The 22,849-nt window shown below is 39.2% G+C and overlaps 1 protein-coding gene and 1 pseudogene across 1 annotated transcript; both read right to left on the reverse strand.

The window, feature by feature from the left end:
- Positions 1-1,959: 1,959 nt before the first annotated feature.
- On the reverse strand, positions 1,960-14,720 carry LOC119086150 (annotated as a pseudogene).
- A 2,469-nt stretch (positions 14,721-17,189) lies between these two features.
- On the reverse strand, positions 17,190-22,575 carry LOC119086156 (cytochrome P450 2C37-like). The gene is made up of 3 exons (XM_037201718.1): positions 22,336-22,575; positions 21,558-21,616; positions 17,190-17,613 (listed from the first exon to the last, which is right to left on the reverse strand). The coding sequence occupies exons 1-3, from the start codon at positions 22,501-22,503 to the stop codon at positions 17,520-17,522; spliced, it is 321 nt and encodes a 106-aa protein (XP_037057613.1). The 5' UTR covers positions 22,504-22,575; the 3' UTR covers positions 17,190-17,519.
- Positions 22,576-22,849: the final 274 nt, after the last annotated feature.

Here is a 22,849-nt window from a genome sequence, read left to right on the forward strand (position 1 = left end):
CTTGCAATCCAGAGAAGGTACAGGGCCCCTTCCTCTGAAGGAAGCTGAACAGGCAGTGGACTGATGGCTTCTGATGTGCAGTGGAATGGCAGCTGAAACAGTTATTTTTGAAAGAGTAACTAGGCTAAGAGAGTTTAACCTCTCAACGTTAGACTGGCATTTAATAAAAGAGATGAAGCCACCCACAAGCTGAGAAGAATGGACAACTGAATTCTAAAAACACCAACAATTTCCAGAATTTAAATCCTGAATCATGGACAGGACACTGGTGGAATTCAGGTGTTTCTGGCATGTGCGCTCCACCTGCAGTTTGGCAGGAATGAGGCCTCTGCAAGTGGCACATTAAGCTGTGTTGTGGATTTAGCCTTTGCTAGTACAAAACAAAAGAGAGGTTTCTGGGCTATATGCTGCTTTGATAGAAGCATAGACCCACTATTTCTGAGAGTTGATGGCTCCCAGAGCTGGCAGAAAACGTACCACCGCCATGTTGGGAAGCTGAAGTGGGTGGAGCCAGCAGCCACAGCACCAGAGCTGTTTCAGGCTTAGAAGGCTGCAGTTTAAAGTAATAGGCTCACACTCAGGGGGCAGAGGCAGGCGGATCTCTGTGGGTTCGAGGCCAGCCTGGTCTACAGAGCTAGTCCAGGACAGACTCCAAAGCTACAGAAAAACCCTGTCTCGAAAAACAACAAAAAAAAGCCATGAGAATCTGGATTATGTTCTCTTTGATATTCATAACTGAAGAAAAACATTTGTTTGCAAAAGCTGTTGAGTTATGCCAAAATGTATATTTTAAAGGTACCTTGACTTCAAAATTTGGATGTAAGGATATGTTGCTTTGGAAAGGAGGCTCTGCTTTTGTTTCCACAGAAAGCCAGAGGCTATGGATTTGTTCCAGATTAAGATACATCAGGTTTGACCAGCCAAGACCCCCTGAAAGGTCTCTGATGACACCAAGGTCCAGATGATCCAATATCCAGAACCATTTCAAGGCAACTGGCTCAGACGATACACCCTCACGGACTACTCCATAATCCTTAAATTTTCTTTGTGTCCCCATAAGATACAGCAGCCCCCTCCAGCAGGAAGTAGTAAGAGAAACTATGCCCAAATTCCCAAGCTGGCTTTGGAGATGTGTAAAAGTTAAAACCTTCCTCTTTAAAAAAAAAAAAGAAAAGAAAAGGGGAAGTGCTGTAGGATGGTCTGTATGTCAAATTACTCTAATTGGTCAATAAATAAAACACTAATTGGCCAGTGGCTAGGCAGGAAGTATAGACAGGACTAACAGAGAGGAGAAAAGAAAGAACCGGAAGGAGTCACTGCCAGCCTCCGCCATGACAAGCAGCATGTGAAGATGCTGGTAAGCCATAAGCCACTTGACAAGGTATAGATTTATGGAAATGGATTAATTTAAGCTATAAGAACAGTTAGCACGTTAGCTGCCACGGCCATACAGTTTGTAAGCAATATGTCTCTGTGTTTACTTGGTTGGGTCTGAGCAGCTGTGGGACTGGTGGGTGACAGAGATTTGTCCTGTGGGCAAGGCAGGAAAACTCTAGTTACACAAACCCAAACATCTATAGTCAGTTCATTTTTACTGAGTCCCAAGGAAATTCAATGGAAAATTGTCTTTTGAATAAATTACACAATGCCAATGCAGATCATGCTGACAGGATACCCAGTAGATACCAATCCTTAACCCCTTTTGGTGAAAATTAGCTTGAACTTATACTCAAAGCCTTACTCTTCCATACACCTACTTCTTTCCCCCACATACCTCTCCATACACCACTCAGTGCTTCTGAAATTAACTCCTCTATTTATCATTTTAAAATAAACACTATGGTCAGATCAATTTTAATCCACTAGATGCACAGGCAATCTAGCCATACTAAGTGCATTCATGATGCCAATTTTCACACTGCCATGATAGTTGGTTATTTTCTACCTGATTAGAATTTTTTTCTCATCTTGCCTGCCCTTTGTATTGTTTTTCCCCTCAGCTACACTTTTTAAAGAACAGAGGGAATGTGCTCCAGTTAGCAAATTCCCTTTATTTTTATCAGTATCCATATGGTGCATCCCAATACATAATAAATACTAAAACTGTTTTTCAAATGCTACTGACTTTAAATCATCTCTGACAAACATTTCAGTGTTCAAGAAACCACAAAATTCTGAAGCAGTAAAATAAATTAATATTAATATTTTACCTGCTCTTGTTTAATCAGGTAATAATCAATAAAGTCCCGAGGGTTTGCAACATTAAATGACTCCTGATGATCTTTTATTTTCTCCAAAAGATAACTTCTGATATAATCAATATTTTTCATTACTGTGTGATGACTTCCTGGACAATAGTCAAATAGCCAAGGGAAATTATTGCAGACCTACAAAATTAGACCAAGAATTTTTTTGTTAAAATGAATTGTTTTACTTTTAGTCATGTGTGTGGTGTGTGTATGCATGCATAACTGTGTGTGCCATCTATGTGTGGGTGCCTTGGAGGCCAAAGATATCAGATCTCCTGAAGCTAGTAGTTTTGAGACACCTAACATGGATGCTGAAAATTGGACTTAGGTCCTTTGGAAGATCAATGCACACTCTTAACCACTGATCTCTCTCTCCAGCCCTTGCCAAAGAACTTTTTAAATGAACAGATATGAAGAAATGCACATATCTATAATATATATCAAGACCAATTTGGGTTTATAGATTCAGACATGAATGAAAAATGGTATTTAGCATAAATAAAATATGTTTTATTTCATGTATGTACCATTTCTATGTGATAGTAGAGAGATTTCGGGGAGAAATTACTGCACAAATGATCGAGAATCATAATCAAGTTCCCACATTCATGAATCCTTTTTAGTGTAAAGCATATTTGTAAAAATTCACTGATGGCTTATACCATTTATTCTCAACTATTCTGAACTATATGGTACAAATTGTTGTCACTTACATTTTTTTATATATTGGCACAAGTGAAGAAAGTTGGATGAATTATTTATAGTAGAAAAGTAGCACATGCATATTTAACTCCTGTAAACCAGCTTATGACATGAAATGAGTATTTAGAAGTGGGTAAGGCTCCAAGAGGCTTTGAAAGCAAAACTGTACCACAGCCTTTAGTGATTTCTCTATGATCACAATCATTCTTTCTTTAACTTGCTTTTTATTTATTGTTCATGTCTCTCACACCATGCCTCTTGATCCCACCCACCTCCTCAGCCCCTCTAGCCCACCTTCTGCTTTTACAACAACCTCCCAAAAAAAATAAATAAAATTTAAGAGAAAAAAAAATCACTCGTCCAAGCTGTAGTGTGACACAGTGAGTTTATGCAGTACCCCCAATTATCCACACATCTTTACTTTACTAGTGTTCACTGCTAACAGTCATTGATCTGGCTCAAGGCCTCTGTTTTCTGTTACACTATGAATACTGGGTGTTCAAAGGGAGTCTTTTTGATATCCTGTCACTGCCCTGCACTGTGAAGATTTTCAAGCCTGAGGTCTTCAGGACTAGCCCCTCCACATGCTCCAGCAGATCACAGATGGGGTGGATGTTGGGGTGGGCTAATTCATAACATTGTCCTGAGCCTGAGAAGTTGAAGTGTTGGCCAGCCCTCCAGCTCTCTCCCATAATCAGGCCTAAGGTGAGTTCTCTGACATTGCCCTGGCTAGTTCACCCCTTATAGAAATGAGCTGCTTTCATGCCCTCAGAGTTGTCTCCCCCACACCTACCTACAATATAAGTGCCAGTTCTACTGTGTTACACAGGCAAGGTGCAGGGGCCACGCTCCCCAGTGCTACAGCTGGTGAAGGGCAGGGACAACTCTCCCACTATTATGACCTCAAAGCCAGCACTCCCACCTGCCAGAGGATGTGAGGGAAGGGAGGGAATCTCTCTCCCACTCATAACACCATAAGGCAGATGAGGGGAGGGGCCAGATCTCTCACTCACATTCTCTGGGCTGGCTCACACATAGCACCCCTGCCCCTACATCAATATGTTCATACAGGTCAGCTCTGCTGTGCTGCTCAGGCAAGGTGCACAGCCCACTTTTCCAGGTGCTGAAGCTGTTAAGTGGGAGGGTCGGCTCCCTCACCCACCACAGACAGCAGGGGGAGGTCATCTTTCCCTTTCCCTCACAACCACATGGCATATGATGGAGGTATGGTCAGCTATCCCATTCTCACCCACTCAGGGCCAACTCACCCATGCCTCTGCCAACAGGGTCAGCTCTACTGTGCTACCCAGGCTAGGAGCACGGCCTGCTTAACAGAGTGCTGCACCTGGTAAGGGTGTGGGTCACCTCCCTATTCTGCCTTAGTCTGAAAGGAGTGACTAAAGGTGGCTTTTACCCAACCACACCACCACAAGACAGATAATTAGTGGGACCAGCTCTCCCACACTCACAACTTCTGGGCTGACTCACCTACACCCATGCCAAGTGTTGGCTCTACTCCACTACCTAGGCAAAGTGCAGTCTGAACTCCTGAGTATTGCAGCTGATGGGGGCAAGGGCAGCTTTCCCACCTGCAGTTGGTGGAACATCTCTCCCCTGCCCATGCTACCATATGTCAGATGAGGGACAGGGTCAGATTGCCCAAGCTCACATCCTGGGTCTGACTCACCCTACCCCTGTAAACAGGATCAACTCCACTGTGCTGCCCATAGGAGGAAGAGGCCCTGATCTCCCTAGTGATGAAGTGAATACATGGACAGGGCCAACTGTACCGTTCTTTCCTCTTGGCCTTCAGTGATATCAAGAGCCACAGACATCAATATAGACCATGACTGCAATAGGGCCATGAATTCAGACATGGACCCTGGCAGCAGCAAAGGCCCAGATATCACCATGGCCCTGGGTAGCAATCAAGTAACTCACCTCACCCCACTGCTTACTGCTCCACCTCTTTGGATGTGCCTCTGTCCACAGGACATGAACCATTCTCTCTATCTCTTTCCCATATCACACTATACATTTGCTCACCATAGTACTGCCCAACTGCCTGAAGCCCTATTGCACTAGACAACCCTGATCACAGGCATTCTTTATGGATGCTTCAGTAGATGCCAGTTCAGCCTAAGACAATACTGAGAACATGTGTGTGGGCCGCACAACATTAAATCACTCGTTTTCTCATTTCTACTTGTCATCTTGTTAACTAGGATACCAGCTGACACATCAAACCACTGAAACTACTCATTGTTTTATAGCAGATTTCATTGTCATTAATATTCTTATTCCTTTAAGAGAATATTCTTTATAAACTAAAATATTCCTGTCTAGTAATATGATGAGGATGTGTTTAATCTTCGAAAAGAGGATAAGAATTATGCTTAGAAGAATGTCCTGTGAACAACTGACCAAACTTCTAGATGTGAATGTACATCACTAATACATTATACAGACAGTTCCGTGGACATCAGATGGATAGGGATCTAGCAGGCTTTAGCCAAACTGGCATTTGCCTTTCAGGCTTGCTATTTGTGTAGCAAAGTGTTTAGGCCTGACTTCCAGATATTCTTTCCATAATATATTATTCAGAACCATGGTATCTGGGCACCTCACTTCTTGGTCTATATTGAATTTGAACTATGAGAATGAAAGATTATATGTATGTTCTAAAAAGGAAAAGATCTTGACTTCACCTGCAACCAAGGGGAGCTCAGAATCTTGATATTCTCATCCAGTTTTTTCATCAAGTTAAGAAAATCCTCATCTTTATAATCAAAACGATTCTGGAAAATAATGGAGCAGATGACATTGCATGGAGCACAGCTCAGGATGAATGTGGGATCACAGGGTGAGCCTGGATAATTAGAAACAATTAGAAAAAATATCATTAAAATATACAAAGAAGACATTTTGTTTTTGTTAACAGGTAAAGAGTCTTTAGAAGTTTTCAAACACATCTTTTCTACTATTCTCCTAACAGCTAAGTATTCGTTATATATAGAATGTGTATATCACTTTTACCTTAACCTCGAGGTGGCCTCAACATACTACTTAAATAAGAACAGATCGTATCTGTTATACCAATTTTTACACTTAACTATCTGGTACTTGAAAGAAAACAAAAGATTTTATAAACCTCAAATTTCTAGTATTCAGAACAGAATTCTTTCTCACTGGAATTCCTAATTGTCATATAACACTGGGATTTCAATAGAGGAGTGTACACCTGGAAGATCTGCAGCTACAATGAATAACCAAGGAAGCAAGTATTAATCCAAGGAAGGAGGAAATGGCAATACTGCAGGAGAGTTCTGGTATGAGAAGAAAAAATGAGGAGAATTCCTCCTCACGGTTACAGGACAATAATGTATAATCTCAAGAGTGACCACTCCTATGTGGATTTGTTTACATTACTAAATAAACTGAAAACTTTTATTGTACAGTTAAATTCCAATAGGAGGAAACAACATGATGGTGGTAATAGAGAATTCCTTTTTCTCACTTGATCATTTAAAACAATGCATTTTGCTTCATAGGAAGTAAAAGCAGTATTTGAAATATAGACACAAAGTATAACAAAGTCAGTGCTAGACAGATAGCTCTGCACTCAGAGTACTTGCTGCTGTTTTAGAGGAACAAAGTTCAGTTCTCAGCACCCTCCTGGTGGCTCATAACAGTCTGCAACCCCCAGTTCCAGGGGAGTCTGACACAATTTTCTGACTTCTATGACACCTGGCACACAAGTGGTGCACACATGAATGTGAAGGCCAACATTTAAAATAAAATCTCTTTATTTAAATTTTATTTTTACATACCAATCACAGTTCCTCTTCCCTCACCTTCCCCTGCCCCATCCCCCACCTCCCCCTCATCACACCCCCATTTACTCATCATAAAGGGTAAGGCCTCCCTTGGGGAGTCATCACAGGCTGGCATACCAAGTTGAGGCAGGACCAAGCCCCTCCCCCCTGCCTCAAGGTATCCTGAGCTGATATCCCACCATAGGGAATGGGCTCCAAAAAGCCAGTTCAGGTATACAGAATAAGTCCTGATCCAACTACCAGAGGCCACATTTATACACATAAAATAAAACTAAGTGATCTTTTTAAAGTATAACAAAGAAGGCTGGGGGAGGATGCAATAGGAAAAATGGGAATGGGGAGGCCAGAAAGGTGATGGTGGGTGAGCATCTTCAAAGCACAAGGTACACTACTATGAAAGGCCCTTATGAAGCCTACACTATATCCAGCAAAAATGTTTATTTTTTAAAAGAAGTAAACAATAAGTATGTTCAATCAAACTCTACACAGCTTATTAGTGCAAAAGTGTGGTTTGCAGTTTTATAAACATTTTCCAATCACTATTATCAAATTGCTATGCTGATATAATGCTTAAAATTTGTGTATCACATATATGTGTATTACAGGTCAAAAACACATAAGAAAATTTCTTTTTTTCTAGATTTTATTATTTGTATGCATGTAGGTTTAAGAAAGATTGAATCACAGTATGGAGAGAAGTGGCAACAAAGTCCCACCAATAGTCAAGAAGCTAGTGGCAGTATTTAGCTCTTGAGAGAAGGTGACTCAGTTTTCTTTAAGAGTGTAGCCCCTAGTAAGTCAAACATAATCCAGAAGAAAACCACACATACAAGATATTTCTTAACCATGATCAGAGAAGCTTCTGTTTACAGATTATGATGAACACAGAGGCTACAAAGGGCAAAGTTGCAAAGAAAAAGAGATTGCAAGTGTTCATCCCCAAAAGTAAATTATGTACTGCATCCTTTCCTCAAAAGACTTAGCTATCCTGGAAGAAGAGGGGGCAGAAAGAGCATAAGAGCCAGAGGTGGAAATGATGTCTTCTGGGCACAGCAGGGCAGATGCACATATGAACTCACAGAAAATGTGACAGTATGCACAAGACCTGTGCGAGCCAAAGATAGAAAAAAATCCTAGCATGAAGATGGAAATTGGGCATGATGTTCTACTCCTAATGGAGATGTTATTGGCAAATATTAGCTTGGAAGAGGAAGGGTCAATTTTCTCTAAGAGTACAGACCCTGATAAATCCACCCTGATACTTTGGTGGAAAGTCACACATACAAGAATATTTGAACAGCACAAATTGGCCTTTGTGGAAAAAAATAGAAAAGAAATGGTCATGAACAAAAAGGTGAGTAGATGTAGGAAGAAGAGGAGGAGGGAGGTTGAATATGATAAAAAATGAGACAACTTTGTGGGGTTAGTGAAGTGATGGACCTTATAAAAGAACCCACTACCGGGTTTGCTTGCATAATTCTTTACTACATTCTAAGTCATATCCTTATATGAATAGTTAAGTGTAGCTACCACCCCTTACTAAAGATATTTCTTTTTACAGCAAATGGAGTTCATCCTAGAAAGTCACAGTTGGATATAATGCAGGCACCAACAGATTGTGGAGATCGCAGCCTCAACAGACACAAATACATCACACCTCCTACATCTATGACTCAGGAAACATCACAGAAGACGAGGCAGAAAGATTATAAGAACAAGAATATCAAGAAGTCTTCCAAAAAACAGTTTGTTCTAAAAATGACTGCAAAACAAGAAGGAAAAATGCCAAAATCAATAGATGTGCTAATAATGTACAAAAAAAATTTTCACCTATTCCTTCCCCTAGACAGGGAACTCCACACAACTAATGACTCCTGGGATAAGGATAATTATCCTCTCCAAAGCTTAAGCTCTTTTTTGGTGGTCCAAGTGCAGAGTGGTCAGCTCTGAAATCATGTATTTGATATCCAACAACAAAGAGTACTCAAGAGATTTTACATGTATGTGTGCATGTACATACAGATATACAACAATAAAGAAAAAGAGACACCAGGTGGTGGTGGCACACATGTTTAATCCCAGCACTCGGGAGGCAGAGGCAGGCAGATCTTTGTGAGTTCGAGGCCAAACTGGTCCACAGAGCGAGATACAGGAAAGGTGCAAAGCTAAACAGAGAAACCCTGTCTCAAAAAAACCAAAAAAGAAAAAAAGGGAAAAGAAAAAGAAAGACTATCAACTTGAGAGTGTAAAAGGCATGGGAAGGGACAAGGGAGGGCATTTGGGAAGGGATAGAAGGAGAAAGAGGGAGGAATTATGTAATTCTATTTCAATTAAAACATACTTTTAAACAAGTACTAAATTCTGAAATACTAACAAAAATTTTCTTAATCATACATATCAAGCACAAAGGAGGTTTGGTGGATATTAAATAAAGAGACAACACAAAGTAGGGTAGAGAAAAGTGAAAGTGTATCTCAGAGGAGTTGGTAGGTGATCATGATCAAAACACATTGTATAAGATTCACAATATAATAAAAATTTAAACAATTAGCAATGCAATTTTGATAACATAGTATTACAGACACAATAATTGATGCATATTTTATTAACTCAGCTAAGAAATGAAATCCATAAATCACATCATTGCTACCCCAGACTGTAAAAATTGGCCTAGAAGAATCCCTGTACTGCCCAGTCAATTTGCTTAAACCTCTGTAGTCCAAGAAAATGAAAACGAATATCCTCTGTCACCGTTATCAATAGCACTTATTAGGTGGTAAAATAATACACAAAGAGAAATTACACTTGTGCTAATGGAAATCCATAGTTCTGCAGCTCAGCAGAAAATTAACATGAAACATATATTCTTTGTTTCTGATGTAAAAACAAAGAAAAATTTACAATAGGATATTATCAACATGACCTATACACATACCTAGACTAAGATGTAAATGCATAAACCTACACTTACCATTGGTTTTTCTCAGTTCTTCCACAAGACACTGTGCTTCCTCTTGAACACGGTCCTCAATGGTCCTTTTACCCATGCCCAAATTACGCAGAGTCATGAGTGAGAAGCGCCTTATCTCTTTCCATCTGCTTCCATTGCTAAAAACAATGCCTAAAAAATGGTAAACACTAGTGTAGCTAGAGTTTTCCTGCCATGCCCACAGTCAGGACAAATCTTTGTCACCCTCCAGTCCCACAGCCGCTCAGACCCAACCAAGTAAACACAGAGACTTATATTGCATACAAACTGTATGGCTGTGGCAGGCTTCTTGCTAACTGTTCTTATAGCTTAAATTAATCCATTTCCATAAATCTATACCTTGCCACGTGGCTGGTGGCTTACCGGCGTCTTCACATACTGCTGGTCATGGCGGCAGCTGGCAGTGTCTCTGCCTCAGCCTTCTGCTTCCCAGTATTCTCCTCTCTCCTTGTCCCACCTACTTCCTGCCTGGCCACTGGCCAATCAGTGTTTTATTTATTGACCAATCAGAGCAACAGATTTGACATACAGACCATCTCCCAGCACTTCCTCTTTTCTTTTTTTTTAAAAAGGAAGGTTTTAACTTTTATACATCTCCAAAGCCAGCTTGGTATATTTGGGAATTTGGGCGTAGCTTCTCTTACTACTTCCTGCAGGAGGGGGGCGCTGTATCTTATGGGGACACAGGTGGTGTGGGGCGGGTGGTTTTTCGGTCTTTTTAATGGGCTTGGGGTCTGGGATAATTTTCAATATTTGGTTACAAGTTATTGTCAAGGGTTAGGAAAAAGGCTAAACAAAGGAGATTAGATTTAAGGTTCTTGTTTAAAAAAAAAGAAAGAAAGAAAAGAAAAAGACAATTACTAATTTTAAATACTTTACATTGGATTGAATTGTTTTATATTGTATACAAATTTGAAACTGATATTATTAGAAAATGCTATATGTATATTTCTAATTGTATTTATACCATTCATTTAACAATGTAATGCAAATTTCTGATCCTTGAATGTTATTATTACCAACTATTAGGATATACAGAAATGAAAGTTAGTAGTTAGACATTACAATAGAACTTGTAGTCAATATTAGATATGTTTTAAAAAATTGAGCAGAGATGTTTTAGACATGTCATCTTCAAACCCTTCAGAGATCTACAGAATATGGCATTTAAAATGTTTTAATAACTTAGAAAATTTTTCTTTTTTGAGACATGTCAGCTCCTGGCAGTACCTATCTACTTCAGAGAAAATATGGGCATTGAAGAAACTGCATATGGAGTCAACTTTCATTGTGGCAAAAGTTAGCCAATGGACAACAAAGTATCCTTGTATCAACAGGACAAAATGGACAGACAGAACACGAAACAAGGGACTACTGATTCTTGCCAAAACAAGTGTGGCTATGACTTTATCAAAAGGCATCTTCTGAGGCCAGGACAATCTGCAGTGGCCTTCACAATCCGGAAAAGGTACAGTGTCCTTTTCTTCGAAGGCAGCGTAACAGGCAGAGGGCTGATGGCTTCTGTTGTGCAATGGAACAGCAGCTGAAAGCTCATGCCTCTCGAAAGTAGACTGGCATTTAATAGAGGGATGTGGAGAAGAAGGGGATGCTGAGATGAAGCCATATATACACAGCCAAGAAGAATGAACAGCTGAATTAAAAACTGTCAACAATTTCCAGAATTTAAAATCCTGAATCATGACAGGACACTAGTGGAATTCAGGTGTTTCTGGTACATGGACTGCTTTCACCCAATGTGAGGTTGAACTGTTGACCTTGTGTACATCCTACATCACAAATGAGTCTGTCAGATACACTAAGCCTATAGGCTGAAGATGATGCCCCAACACTGCGGAGAAACCTCAGGTGACTGCCCAGGCAGCTGGCTGTTTCTGTCAACTCACAAATTTTTTGGAAGTTGCTTGCATGCACTTCCTGTTTTTTATTTTTGTTAGCTAATATTATTCCCTTCTTGGGTCTCTGAGGGAGTTGAAGATTAGTTAGTTATGGTTGAAGATTAGTTAGTTATAGTTGAAAATTAATTAGGATAGAAAGTGCATTAGATACATCTTGAATTTACCAAAATAGGATAGATAATGGAATTATTTTCTCTGATTTGTCAAATACCTGTTTAGGTATTTATTACTTGTATATATTGTATATAGTTATTGTACCTTTGTATATAGTTTTTCTTTTGTTAGTTATAACCTTTTGCTTTTTTTTCTTTTTTATTAAAATAGAAAAGGGGAAATGTGGTGGTATTCTAATTGTACTGAAATGTGATTTTGATTGTATGTTAATAAATAAAGTTGCCTGGGGGTCAGAGCTATTAGAGTCATAGCAAGAGTGTGGCGGTGGTGGCACACGCCTTTAATCCCATAGATCTCTGTGTGTTCAGGGATACAGCCAGCATTGGAGACATATGCCTTTAAGACCTAGGGGGCTGTACATTCAGACAGTGATGAGGCAGTCACGTGTTTGGGTTTACAACCAATGAGAAGGCAGAACAAAATACTATAAAAAAAAAACGAACAGACAGGATACAGCTCTCTTTTCGGGAAGCTGGGAGAGCAGGAGGAAGGGTGAGATTTTAGCTCTGAGCTCTGACCTCTTGGCTCTCTCTTTTACATTGTTTCTGTGTTTCTTATTTAATAAGACAGTTGGTTACATCTACACACTAGAAATAGATTCTAGGAACAGATGAGAGATCTGATGGGTGGAAACAACAGAGAGGTCCAAAGTGTACCTAAGGAAGAAGTCCACCCCTCCTTTTATCTTCACTTTCACTGTAAACACTGTGTAGCACTCACATGAACATGTACACCTACTTACCGAGGCCTTTTGTTATTCTTTCAGCTACTGGCAAGCTTCCTCTTCCAGCAAACTCCTCCCCATGGTCAATCAGAGCTTCCTTCACTGCTTCATACCCATGCAACACCACAGCAGGCTTCCTGCCCAAGTAAAGGTGAACACAGGGCCATAGACTTTTGAAAGCTGGAAATTGGAAAGAAAAATGTAAATATTAACAAAAAAGTCACTTTAACCTCCATGGAGTCAACCTCATTCACATTGGTATTATCAGTGTTTTATCGGTATTTTAATATTTGTTATTCAGACAAAACTCAGCTTCAAATGGTTCTGAAGCCCATTGGTATCACATTATGATGATGATCAGTTCTTGATCACCTACAGTGAACCTTGTAATGCCTCAGAGCTCAGGTAGTTGTTATATAAGGATTACAATGAATTTTCACACCAAAATATTCAGCAGGACTGACCACCAGAACTCCATGTAGGCCACCCACCTGCCTACTGACTGCCCCCACCCTCTCAGTGCCTATCCACCCTACCACAATCATCCCGCCCATCCTACCTAGCCATCCCCCAACTCCAGCAGAAATGCCCTGTTTGAACAGAGGCCACTCCACTCTGACATACAGAAGCCCAGCTTACAGGTGTCGAGACCTTCTCCTCAAACACAGGCCTCTCCAGCCAGAAGACCAGAGAAGAGACAGAAACCAAGGAACAAAACACCCATACTACTAAACACATACTTCTTTATTTTTTTATTATTTTTTTTTTTTGGGTTTTCCAGACAGGGTTTCTCTGTGTAGCTTTGTGCCTTTTCTGGAACTCACTTGGTAGCCCAGGATGGCCTCGAACTCACAGAGTCCACCTGCCTCTGCCTCCCGAGTGCTGGGATTAAAGGCGTGCGCCACCACCGCCGGGCTCACATACTTCTTTATTTACAGATTTAATGCTATACATCAAACTTCTGATGCCATATTTAGAAAAACAACAGAAGACTGCATATAGGACCACAAAGAACCAAGAATAAATAGTCAAGGCACTCCTAAGGAGTAAAAACACTGTTGGAGATGTATCAATATCAGGTCTAAAATTATATTTAGAGCTATAGTGATATACACAGTCTGATAATTACAAAAAATAGACTCACATGTAGACCAATGGAACAGATGAAATGATGCAGAAATACAGCAGCAAAGCTTGGCCCACTTAGTTTTGAAATGTAAACTTGTAAGTCATCACAACAGATTCTGTTGAGCAGGCCAGATTTGGCAACTGCCACTACAAACACAGAGAGAGGGCACCACTGAAGCTGCACCACAGGCATGCAGTATTTCCTGGAAAGATAGGTCCTTCTCTGGCAGCATTCTTAGCCCCAGACCTAGGTTTTACAAAAATTAAAACTGGATACAAATATCACCAGATATGCTCAAAGTTGCCTCCTTCCTTACATGTCTTGTTTTATTCCATGTCTATTGGTATTTAGTTAAATTAGGCATCAGTTTGTTCTTTAGAGTCCAGCATCAAATACAAAACTCAATAAAAATGTTTGTCTGAGGTTCTACCTGAGTTATTGAATAAAATATTACTCACTATTGGCCTTCAACCAAAAATAATGGAAAAGGCTGCTTTTTGGGTGTTTTTTTCTAAGATAGGAAATATTCACAAATTTTGCAGTTTTGTGGGATTTTTTCATTTTTATTAAATACAATGAAATGAATATCTTTTCACCTGGATTCTTGTTCATTACTGAATTCCTGACAAGATACAGCTGTAAACGTCAGGAGGTATATAGTACACTGCAAGAGTTTTGAATGTAGGATTATTAATAGCAATATTTCCTCTTCTACTAGACTTTCATTTAAAGTAGCTTTCAATTTATCTTCTTATCAATGTATTGGAGGAGCACAAAGAATACTTACATTGGTCAAGGATTGGCTGATGTTCTTTGCATCTATCTGGAGGAAATTGCCAATAATTGGGAGAGGCGTGGGGCCAGGAGGGAGCTTTCTTCTCTCAGAGTTCTGTCTCCAAAGTGAGAGGAGAAGCAGACAGGAGAGACTGAACACCAGGACTATGACTGGATCCATGGAGACCCTTCTCACTGACACAACTGTGATCAGCCAGCATGGAGCTTTTATAACACTACCTGCTGAATCAACATGTTTCTCACTGAAATGTCATTGACTGATCAATCAGATAACCTTTAATCTCTTTCTCAATTACACTTTGTGCTTTTGATAGAGAAAAATAGGTTTCCTTTACCTTTGTCCTTCTTTACAGAGTACCCATCTGAATTCCTGGTTTAATGGTACTGATTGGTGTCCAAATAGTGTTAAGAAAATAAACAAACATACTATAATGTGCAACCATTTTTGAGAAGCAATAGATAAATGTTGAGATGGAAGAAAACTCCTCAACCTTTATATTCTCAGATTAGTGACCAGTGACCAGCTAGGAATTTATGACTTATGGATAGTTTGTATATTCTAGTAAATATATTTTTTGACAAAGTCTTACTATGTAGCTTATGTTGACCTCAAACTGACAATTCTTCTGCTACATTGTACCAATGGCTAGAAATATATTTATGCACCACCATTGTCATGCATATCTAAAATATTTGTTGCTATATTAAATATTTGGACATATTTTTTCTCAACAGTGTAAGCCTTACAGCTCCTTGTTTTACTCTTTGGCCATTTATAAAACTAAGATAACAAAAAAAACTATCACTCACACATTTGGAATCAGAAAATGTACATTAAGCTTTTAGCTGAAGAAAGTTATTTGTTTTTCAGTGCTGTGTAGTCCAATTGTGAAAGACATTCTTTGTTTTAAGCAATGGGACAGAAAGAACTGTCAGTGTCTCACTGCTCATAGCTGCAAGAATTTAGAAATCAAAGTGACTATGCAATGTGCATATTTACTCCCCTGGCTTCACCATACATTCTTAAAGAAGAATATTAGAATTCTCCAGGTCTCATCAGTGCTGATGTAAACCTAGATAAGCACAATAGTCTATAGAGACAATAACAATAATTGCTATAAACAAAACTTCACCAAACATCACAACCAAGTGGGTACCAAGTATTCAAATGCCTGAGATGAAGAGGACATTTCTAACTTAACCCACCTCTTACATTTCACACCCCTCCTTTCACAAAAGCTTTCAGTTTATTTATATCCATCACAATATCTTGACTGTGCACAATGGCACTATAGTGATTGATTATAATCATTAACATTCACAGTAAACATGAATCTAGTTAATAATTATATCATTATTATATTAACATAGAAATCAGAAAAGTTTGCTCAAGTTTCGTAATCTGGCTCAAAGATTACAAAAATAGCTACAAAGGGAGTGCAGATAAACTTTGATAACCTAAAATCATGGTTATCCTCATTATTTACAATGTCACAAGCAAAAATTTGCTGGCCAAATCTTATTGCTCTAGAATCCCAAAGAATGGATTTGAATAAAACATTCCCAGTGGATTTCTTTTCATGCCTGGAGTAATACTTGTTCTGGCACATTTATAAGTCAGCATGATGCTTTGCACCAATGTTTCTATTATAGAATGTAAGAATCAAAGAAAACTTAAGGAGAGATGGGCCTCTGTGCTCAAATGGTCTACATTTTGCTTTGCCTTTTAAGAAAAGAGCTGTTGGTGATGAATGGAGTATAACTAATCACTGTAAATCAATCAAGATGAATTGACTCTTAGGAAAACATTTTACTGACCCTTCATTACATTTTGTTTCTTAGCTTGTCTCTTCTTTCATCAACATCACATAATTAAAAATATTTTGATATTTTTAAGAAAAAGTTACTAGTACATATTCATTACATGATGGAATATATTTCACAATGCCATTTTTATTCTAGTATATCATGACTGTGACATTATAAACACCCCTTTTTTTTGCCATGGTGGTGCCTCCTCATTCTAACTCCTAGTCATATTTCTCTTCTAAAATAGTCCCTCTTCTATGTCTAAGAAATAGCTCTCACTTAAAGGAATAAAAAGAAACAGTTTATTCTGGAGCCTAATGTGAGGGACCAATCCTGGGAAAACTGGATGTTTTCCTCAATCCCTTATTCTATCATGAATAAAACCATAATGGAATACATTTGTCAAATTTGCCTTTGGAAGAATTAGGTAAGGTGATTATAAAATATGGAGAAATCTCAGGTTCAGGCCTCATATGCTTTCTGTCATTCTTAGTATTTTAGTTGGTAGAAGCTAGGTAGCTATTTATATATTCAAAAAGATAGCCTAGTAGTCCCAAAGATGAAGGCCATATAAAGTGTTGGGAAAAATGGCTACAAAGGAAGTTGAGATAGCTGGAGGTCATTTGATTATAGACTTGCAACATTCTAGACTCTTCACAACACTGAAGTTCTTTTTTTCTGAAAACATACATTTATTAAACAAACTTGGACTCAAACTTGGACTCAATATTATTATTTTATTATTCTGACAGCCGAAATTTTTCCTAGGGCCAACTGTAGAGTTATAAATAGCTATAAAAAAAACCACAGTGATTTTTTTTCAGTTGTGCAACAGGATTAGAAAATAAGAAGAGAAAAACAGACTTTTTCATTGCACATGATAAGTTCAGGTGAGCTGGCAGGTACTCAGCTGTGTGGGGACGGGAGCACACTTGCATAGCTCATATGGCACCTGTTACCACAGGACGTCCTATGGTGAGGCCCCACACTCTGAGAAGAGCTAATGTCACCAAGGAGGTTTGGGCCTGACCACAAAGGCTCCTGCTCACTTCCCCTAAGTCACATAGGTAATGACATATATTACATAACCAACCAGAGCAAATCTCCCTGCCACCCTGAAATGACAGCGTGTATTGGGATGCAAGGCTGTGAGGTTTGCAAGGCATATTTGGTGGGAGTGTGTCAGTTCTGATCAGTCAGCCTTCATGATTACCTGTACCTTCAAGGAAGTAGCATTCATGAGGAGAATCCTCTAGAGAGATACCTTTGTGGCATGCTGGGCTCTGGCAACTAAAATAAAGAAAATAGTTGTATTACCACTATCATAAGTATCTACCTTGCTTTAACCCATAGAGAAATTTGAATCCAACATTTTAAAAATGAGAAGAATGTAGAAGAGTAGAAGGAATGTAAAGACTTGATTAAATATTTCAGAGGTATGTTCTGAATTAGGTGTGTTTTGTGTTTGTGATTAATTTTTTTAACATTTATGAATCTGTGCTACAGTGGTTGGTAATTCTTGTGACTTATTAAGACAACTTTTCAAAGAGTGATAAAAAAAAGTTCTCTAGTGGTCATATTCCCACAGACACACTATTTGATTAGGCATCCTTTGATCATGTTCAAGAACTATAGGAGCCAAGTGAGAATCCATAATGTCCAACTGAGGAATGAGGTGGTTTGTGTTCCCCAAAATATTGTGCACCCTAATAAACTTATCTGGGGTCAGAGACAGAACAGCCACAATATTAAACATAGAGGATAGGCAGTGGTAGCACACGCTTTTAATCTTAGCATTCCATAGGCCGAAATCCATGTGTTCAAGGATGCAGCCAAGCATGCTGACTCACACCTTTAATCCAAGAAAGTGAGCCTTTAAACCCAGGGAGTGGTGGTAGAAAGGTATATAAGAATGGAAGACCAGAAACTAGAAGCATTTGACCTGTAAGCATTTGGCCCAGTATACATGTGGCCTGGCTCAAAAGGCATTCATGCTTTTGAGCAGCAATTGAGCTGAGACCCATTCTGGATGAGGACTCAGAGGCCTCTAGTCTGAGGAAACAAGACAACCTGAGTATCCAGCGAGGTGAGGTAGCTGTGTATGGTGATACTTTATTTTTACTGAAATGTGATTTTATTTGTATGTTAATAAAGTTGCCCGGCAGTTGGATCTAATAGTAAGCCATAGCAAAGCTGAGCCTTCTTGGTGCACACCTTTAATCCCAGCACATGGTAGGCAGAGCTAGGTAGGTCTCTGTGTGGTCAAGGATACAACCAGCATTGGATACACACGCCTTAAACTCAATACCAACCATAGAAGACCTGGAGGTCTGTACTGACAGGCAGTGACAAGGAGGTTATGTGGTTGGGTTTACAACCAATGAGAAGGCAGAACAGAAAGTCTGTATAATGACAAACACACAGGAAGTAGGTCTCTCTTGGCTGAAGAGGCTAGCTGGAACAGACAGGTAAGGCTCTTAGCTCTGATCTCTTGCATCTCAATGCATTCTTTGCATTGGTTCTGTGTTTCTTATTTAATAAGATGGTTATTTCTACAGCTGTGTCTTGTTCTGTCTCTCTGATCTTCCAGTTCACTCCAATACCTGGCTCAGGTTTGATTTTATTAATAAGAACTTTTAAGATGCCTGCTACATTTGGCGCCCAACTTTCATATTATGAATTCATGAATAAGCTGCCTGTTTGTGGCCTTGTGGGCCCCAGCTCAGGCCCGAGCTACACTCAGCCGGTTGTTGTGCAGCATGCAGGTAGGTTTTACTGAAGGAGGGAGAGGCAGGAGGATCCCGAGTTTGAGGCTGGCCTAGGAGGCTTGCTAAGGAGAAGCTGTGGCCGGGACCCAGCCAAAAACAGTGGTGGGACCATGGAGGCAAAAGTTGTTGATCTGAGTTGCTGACTCCTTCTCATCGTGTTGGTGTCTGCGGTGAATCTGCTACCTGGGACAAAGAGTTTATTACTGCTTGTTGAGAGAAGAATTGCCAGGATCATTGTGTTACAAGAAAACATCGACAAAGGTCAGTTTGGAAAAGTTTGGCAAGACAAATGGTGGGGAGAAATTGCTGTGAAGATATTCTCTTCTAGGGAAGAACATTCATGGCTCTAAGAGACAGACATTTATCAGACTGTGATTGTTCCAAACCACAGAGGAGGCACACACACACCAAAAAAAAAAAACCAACAACAACAACAACAAAAACCCCAAAAAACAAAAGTGCAGGGCACCATGACCATGCCTAACAGTGACTTTGAAATCTACAAAAAATGGACAGGACTCCAAAATGATGATTCCACAAGAACTATGACAAAGCCATTAAGCTGATTAACACCACAGAAATATTGACTTTGGACTACAAACTGGTCAGGACAATTTCGAGATGACTAGCTGAGATGATCCAGCCTGACAGACTACTCCAACAAGGACTTATGACAAGCCCTGAACTTTCTTATTATACAGAGACTGGACAAATGATACAGGACTTGACAATTAACCTAAATTTTTTTCTTTTCAGATTCTCTAAAGATATCTTCACCCCTAGAAAGCAAAAAGAAAAAGAGAATATAGATATGAGATAGATCATCGATTCTACTCTGAGAAAAATGATAAAAAAATAATAGGATAAATAGGTAGATCACTGAATCTACACTGAAAAGAAAAATGGGAAGATATAAAAATGACAAAAGGGATATTACTGAATCTATTATGAAAAGAAAAAATACTTTTAAAAAAGGAGCTACTTGTTTTAAATAGGATAAGTAATGAAATTTTTTGATTTTATCAATGTTACTGGACTGGACATTGTTAATATGTATAATGGAGTTTTTTAACTGAATCTGTCAAATGTTAATGGACTAGACATCATTAATGTAATCTTGACTGTGTATATTGTATATACTTACTGGATATAATTTTTCTTGATTAGTTATAAACTTTTTAAAATTTTAGACAAAAAGAGAGGAAATGTGGTATTGTATCCACCCAAATATTGTGCATGATAATAAACTTACATGTGGTCAGTGACAGAACAGCCACAATATTAAAAATAAAGGATAGGCAGTGGTAGCACATGCCTTTAATCCTAGCATTCCAGAGGCAGAAATCCATGTGTTCAAGGATATAGCCAGGCATGGTGATTCATCATACCTTTAATCCCAGAAAGCAAGCCTTTAATACCAGGGAGTGGTGGTAGAAAGCAGAAAGGTATATAAGGAGTGAGGACCAGAAACTAGAAGCATTTGGCTGGTTAAGAATTTGTCTGGTTAAGCATTTGGCTGGTTAAGCATTCAGGCTTTGAGCAGCAATTCAGCTGAGACCAATTCTGGATAAGGACTCAGAGGCCTAGAGTCTGAGGAAACAAGATCAGCTGAGGATCGGGTGAGATGAGGTAGCTGTGGCTTGTTCTGTCTCTCTGATCTTCCAGTGTTCTCCCCAATAACTGGCCTCAGGTTTGATTTTATTAATAAGAACTTTTAAGATTCTTGCTACAAATCTCCATGGAGTCAACCTCATTCACACTGATATTATCAGTGTTTTATCGGTATTTTAATATTTTTTATTCAGACAAAACTCAGCTTCAAATGGTTCTGAAGTCTATTGGTATCACATTATGATGATGATCAGTTCTTGATCACCTACAGTGAACCTTGTAATGCCTCAGAGTTCAGGTAGTTGTTATATAAGGATTACAATGAATTTTCACACCAAAACATTCAGCAGGACTCTGGCCACCAGAACTCCATGTAGACCACCCACCTGCCTACTGACTGCCCCCACCCTCTCAGTGCCTATCCACCCTACCACAATCATCCCGCCCATCCTACCTAGCCATCCCCCAACTCCAGCAGAAATGCCCTGTTTGAACAGAGACCACTCCACTCTGACATACAGAAGCCCAGCTTACAGGTGTCAAGACCTTCTCCTCAAAAACAGGCCTCTCCATTCAGAAGACCAGAGAAGAGACAGAAACCAAGGAACAAAACACCCATACTACAAACACATACTTCTTTATTTACAGATTTAATGCTATACATCAAACTTCTGATGCCATATTTAGAAAAACAACAGAAGACTGCATATGGGACCACAAAGAACCAAGAATAAATAGTCAAGGCACTCCTAAGGAGTAAAAACACTGTTGGAGATGTATCAATATCGGGTCTCAAATTATATTATGGAGCTATAGTGATATACACAGTCTGATAATTACAAAAAATAGACTCACATGTAGACCAATGGAATAGATGAAATGATGCAGAAATACAGCAGCAAAGCTTGGAACACCTAGTTTTGAAATGTAAACTTGTAAGTCATCATAACAGATTCTGTTGAGCAGGCCAGATTTGGCAACTGCCACTACAAACACAGAGAGAGGGCATCACCGAAGCTGCACCACAGGCATGCAGTATTTCCTGGAAAGACAGGTCCTTCTCTGGCAGCATTCTTAGCCCCAGACCTAGGTTTTACAAAAATTAAAACTGGATACAAATATCACCAGATATGCTCAAAGTTGCCTCCTTCCTTACATGTCTTGTTTTATTCCATGTCTATTGGTATTTAGTTAAATTAGGCATCAGTTTGTTCTTTAGAGTCCAGCATCAAATACAAAACCTCAGTAAAAATGTTTGTCTGAAGTTCTACCTGAGTTATTGAATAAAAACATTACTCACTATTGGCCTTCAACCAAAAATAATGGAAAAGGCTGCTTTTTGGGTGTTTTTTTCTAAGATAGGAAATATTCACAAATTTTGCAATTTTGTGAGATTTTTTTTTTCATTTTTATTAAATACAATGAAATGAATATCTCTTCACCTGGATTCTTGTTCATTACTGAATTCCTGACAAGATACAGCTGTAAACGTCAGGAGGTATATAGTACACTGCAAGAGTTTTGAATGTAGGATTATTAATAGCAATATTTCCTCTTCTACTAGACTTTCATTTAAAGTAGCTTTCAATTTATCTTCTTATCAATGTATTGGAGGAGCACAAAGAATACTTACATTGGTCAAGGATTGGCTGATATTCTTTGCATCTATCTGGAGGAAATTGCCAATAATTGGGAGAGGGGTGGGGCCAGGAGGGAGCTTTCTTCTCTCAGAGCTCTGTCTCCAGAGTGAGAGGAGAAGCAGACAGGAGAGACTGAGCACCAGGACTATGACTGGATCCATGGAGACCCTTCTCACTGACACAGCTGTGATCAGCCAGCATGGAGCTTTTATAACACTACCTGCTGAATCAACATGTTTCTCACTGAAACATCATTGACTGATCGATCAGATAACCTTTAATCTCTTTCTCAATTACACTTTGTGCTTTTGATAGAGAAAAATAGGTTTCCTTTACCTTTGTCCTTCTTTACAGAGTACCCATCTGAATTCCTGGTTTAATGGTACTGATTGGTGTCCAAATAGTGTTAAGAAAATAAACAAACATACTATAACGTGCAACCCTTTTTGAGAAACAATAGATAAATGTTGAGATGGAAGAAAACTCCTCAACCTTTATATTCTCAGA

The sequence above is a fragment of the Peromyscus leucopus genome, unplaced genomic scaffold (assembly GCF_004664715.2).
Source record: "Peromyscus leucopus breed LL Stock unplaced genomic scaffold, UCI_PerLeu_2.1 scaffold_1226, whole genome shotgun sequence".
Classification (NCBI taxonomy): Eukaryota; Metazoa; Chordata; class Mammalia; order Rodentia; family Cricetidae; genus Peromyscus; species Peromyscus leucopus.

Excerpts from the sequence above, each read along its gene's own strand:
- LOC119086156 (XM_037201718.1), bottom strand. The coding sequence starts at position 22,503 with ATGGATCCAGTCATAGTCCTGGTGCTCAGTCTCTCCTGTCTGCTTCTC. Across the intron at positions 21,617-22,335 it reads TCAGCCAATCCTTGACCAAT|GTGTTCCAAGCTTTGCTGCT; the intron begins GTAAGTATTCTT and ends TTTCAAAACTAG. Across the intron at positions 17,614-21,557 it reads TCTATTCCATTGGTCTACAT|TTGCCAGAGCCCAGCATGCC; the intron begins GTGAGTCTATTT and ends TCTTTATTTTAG.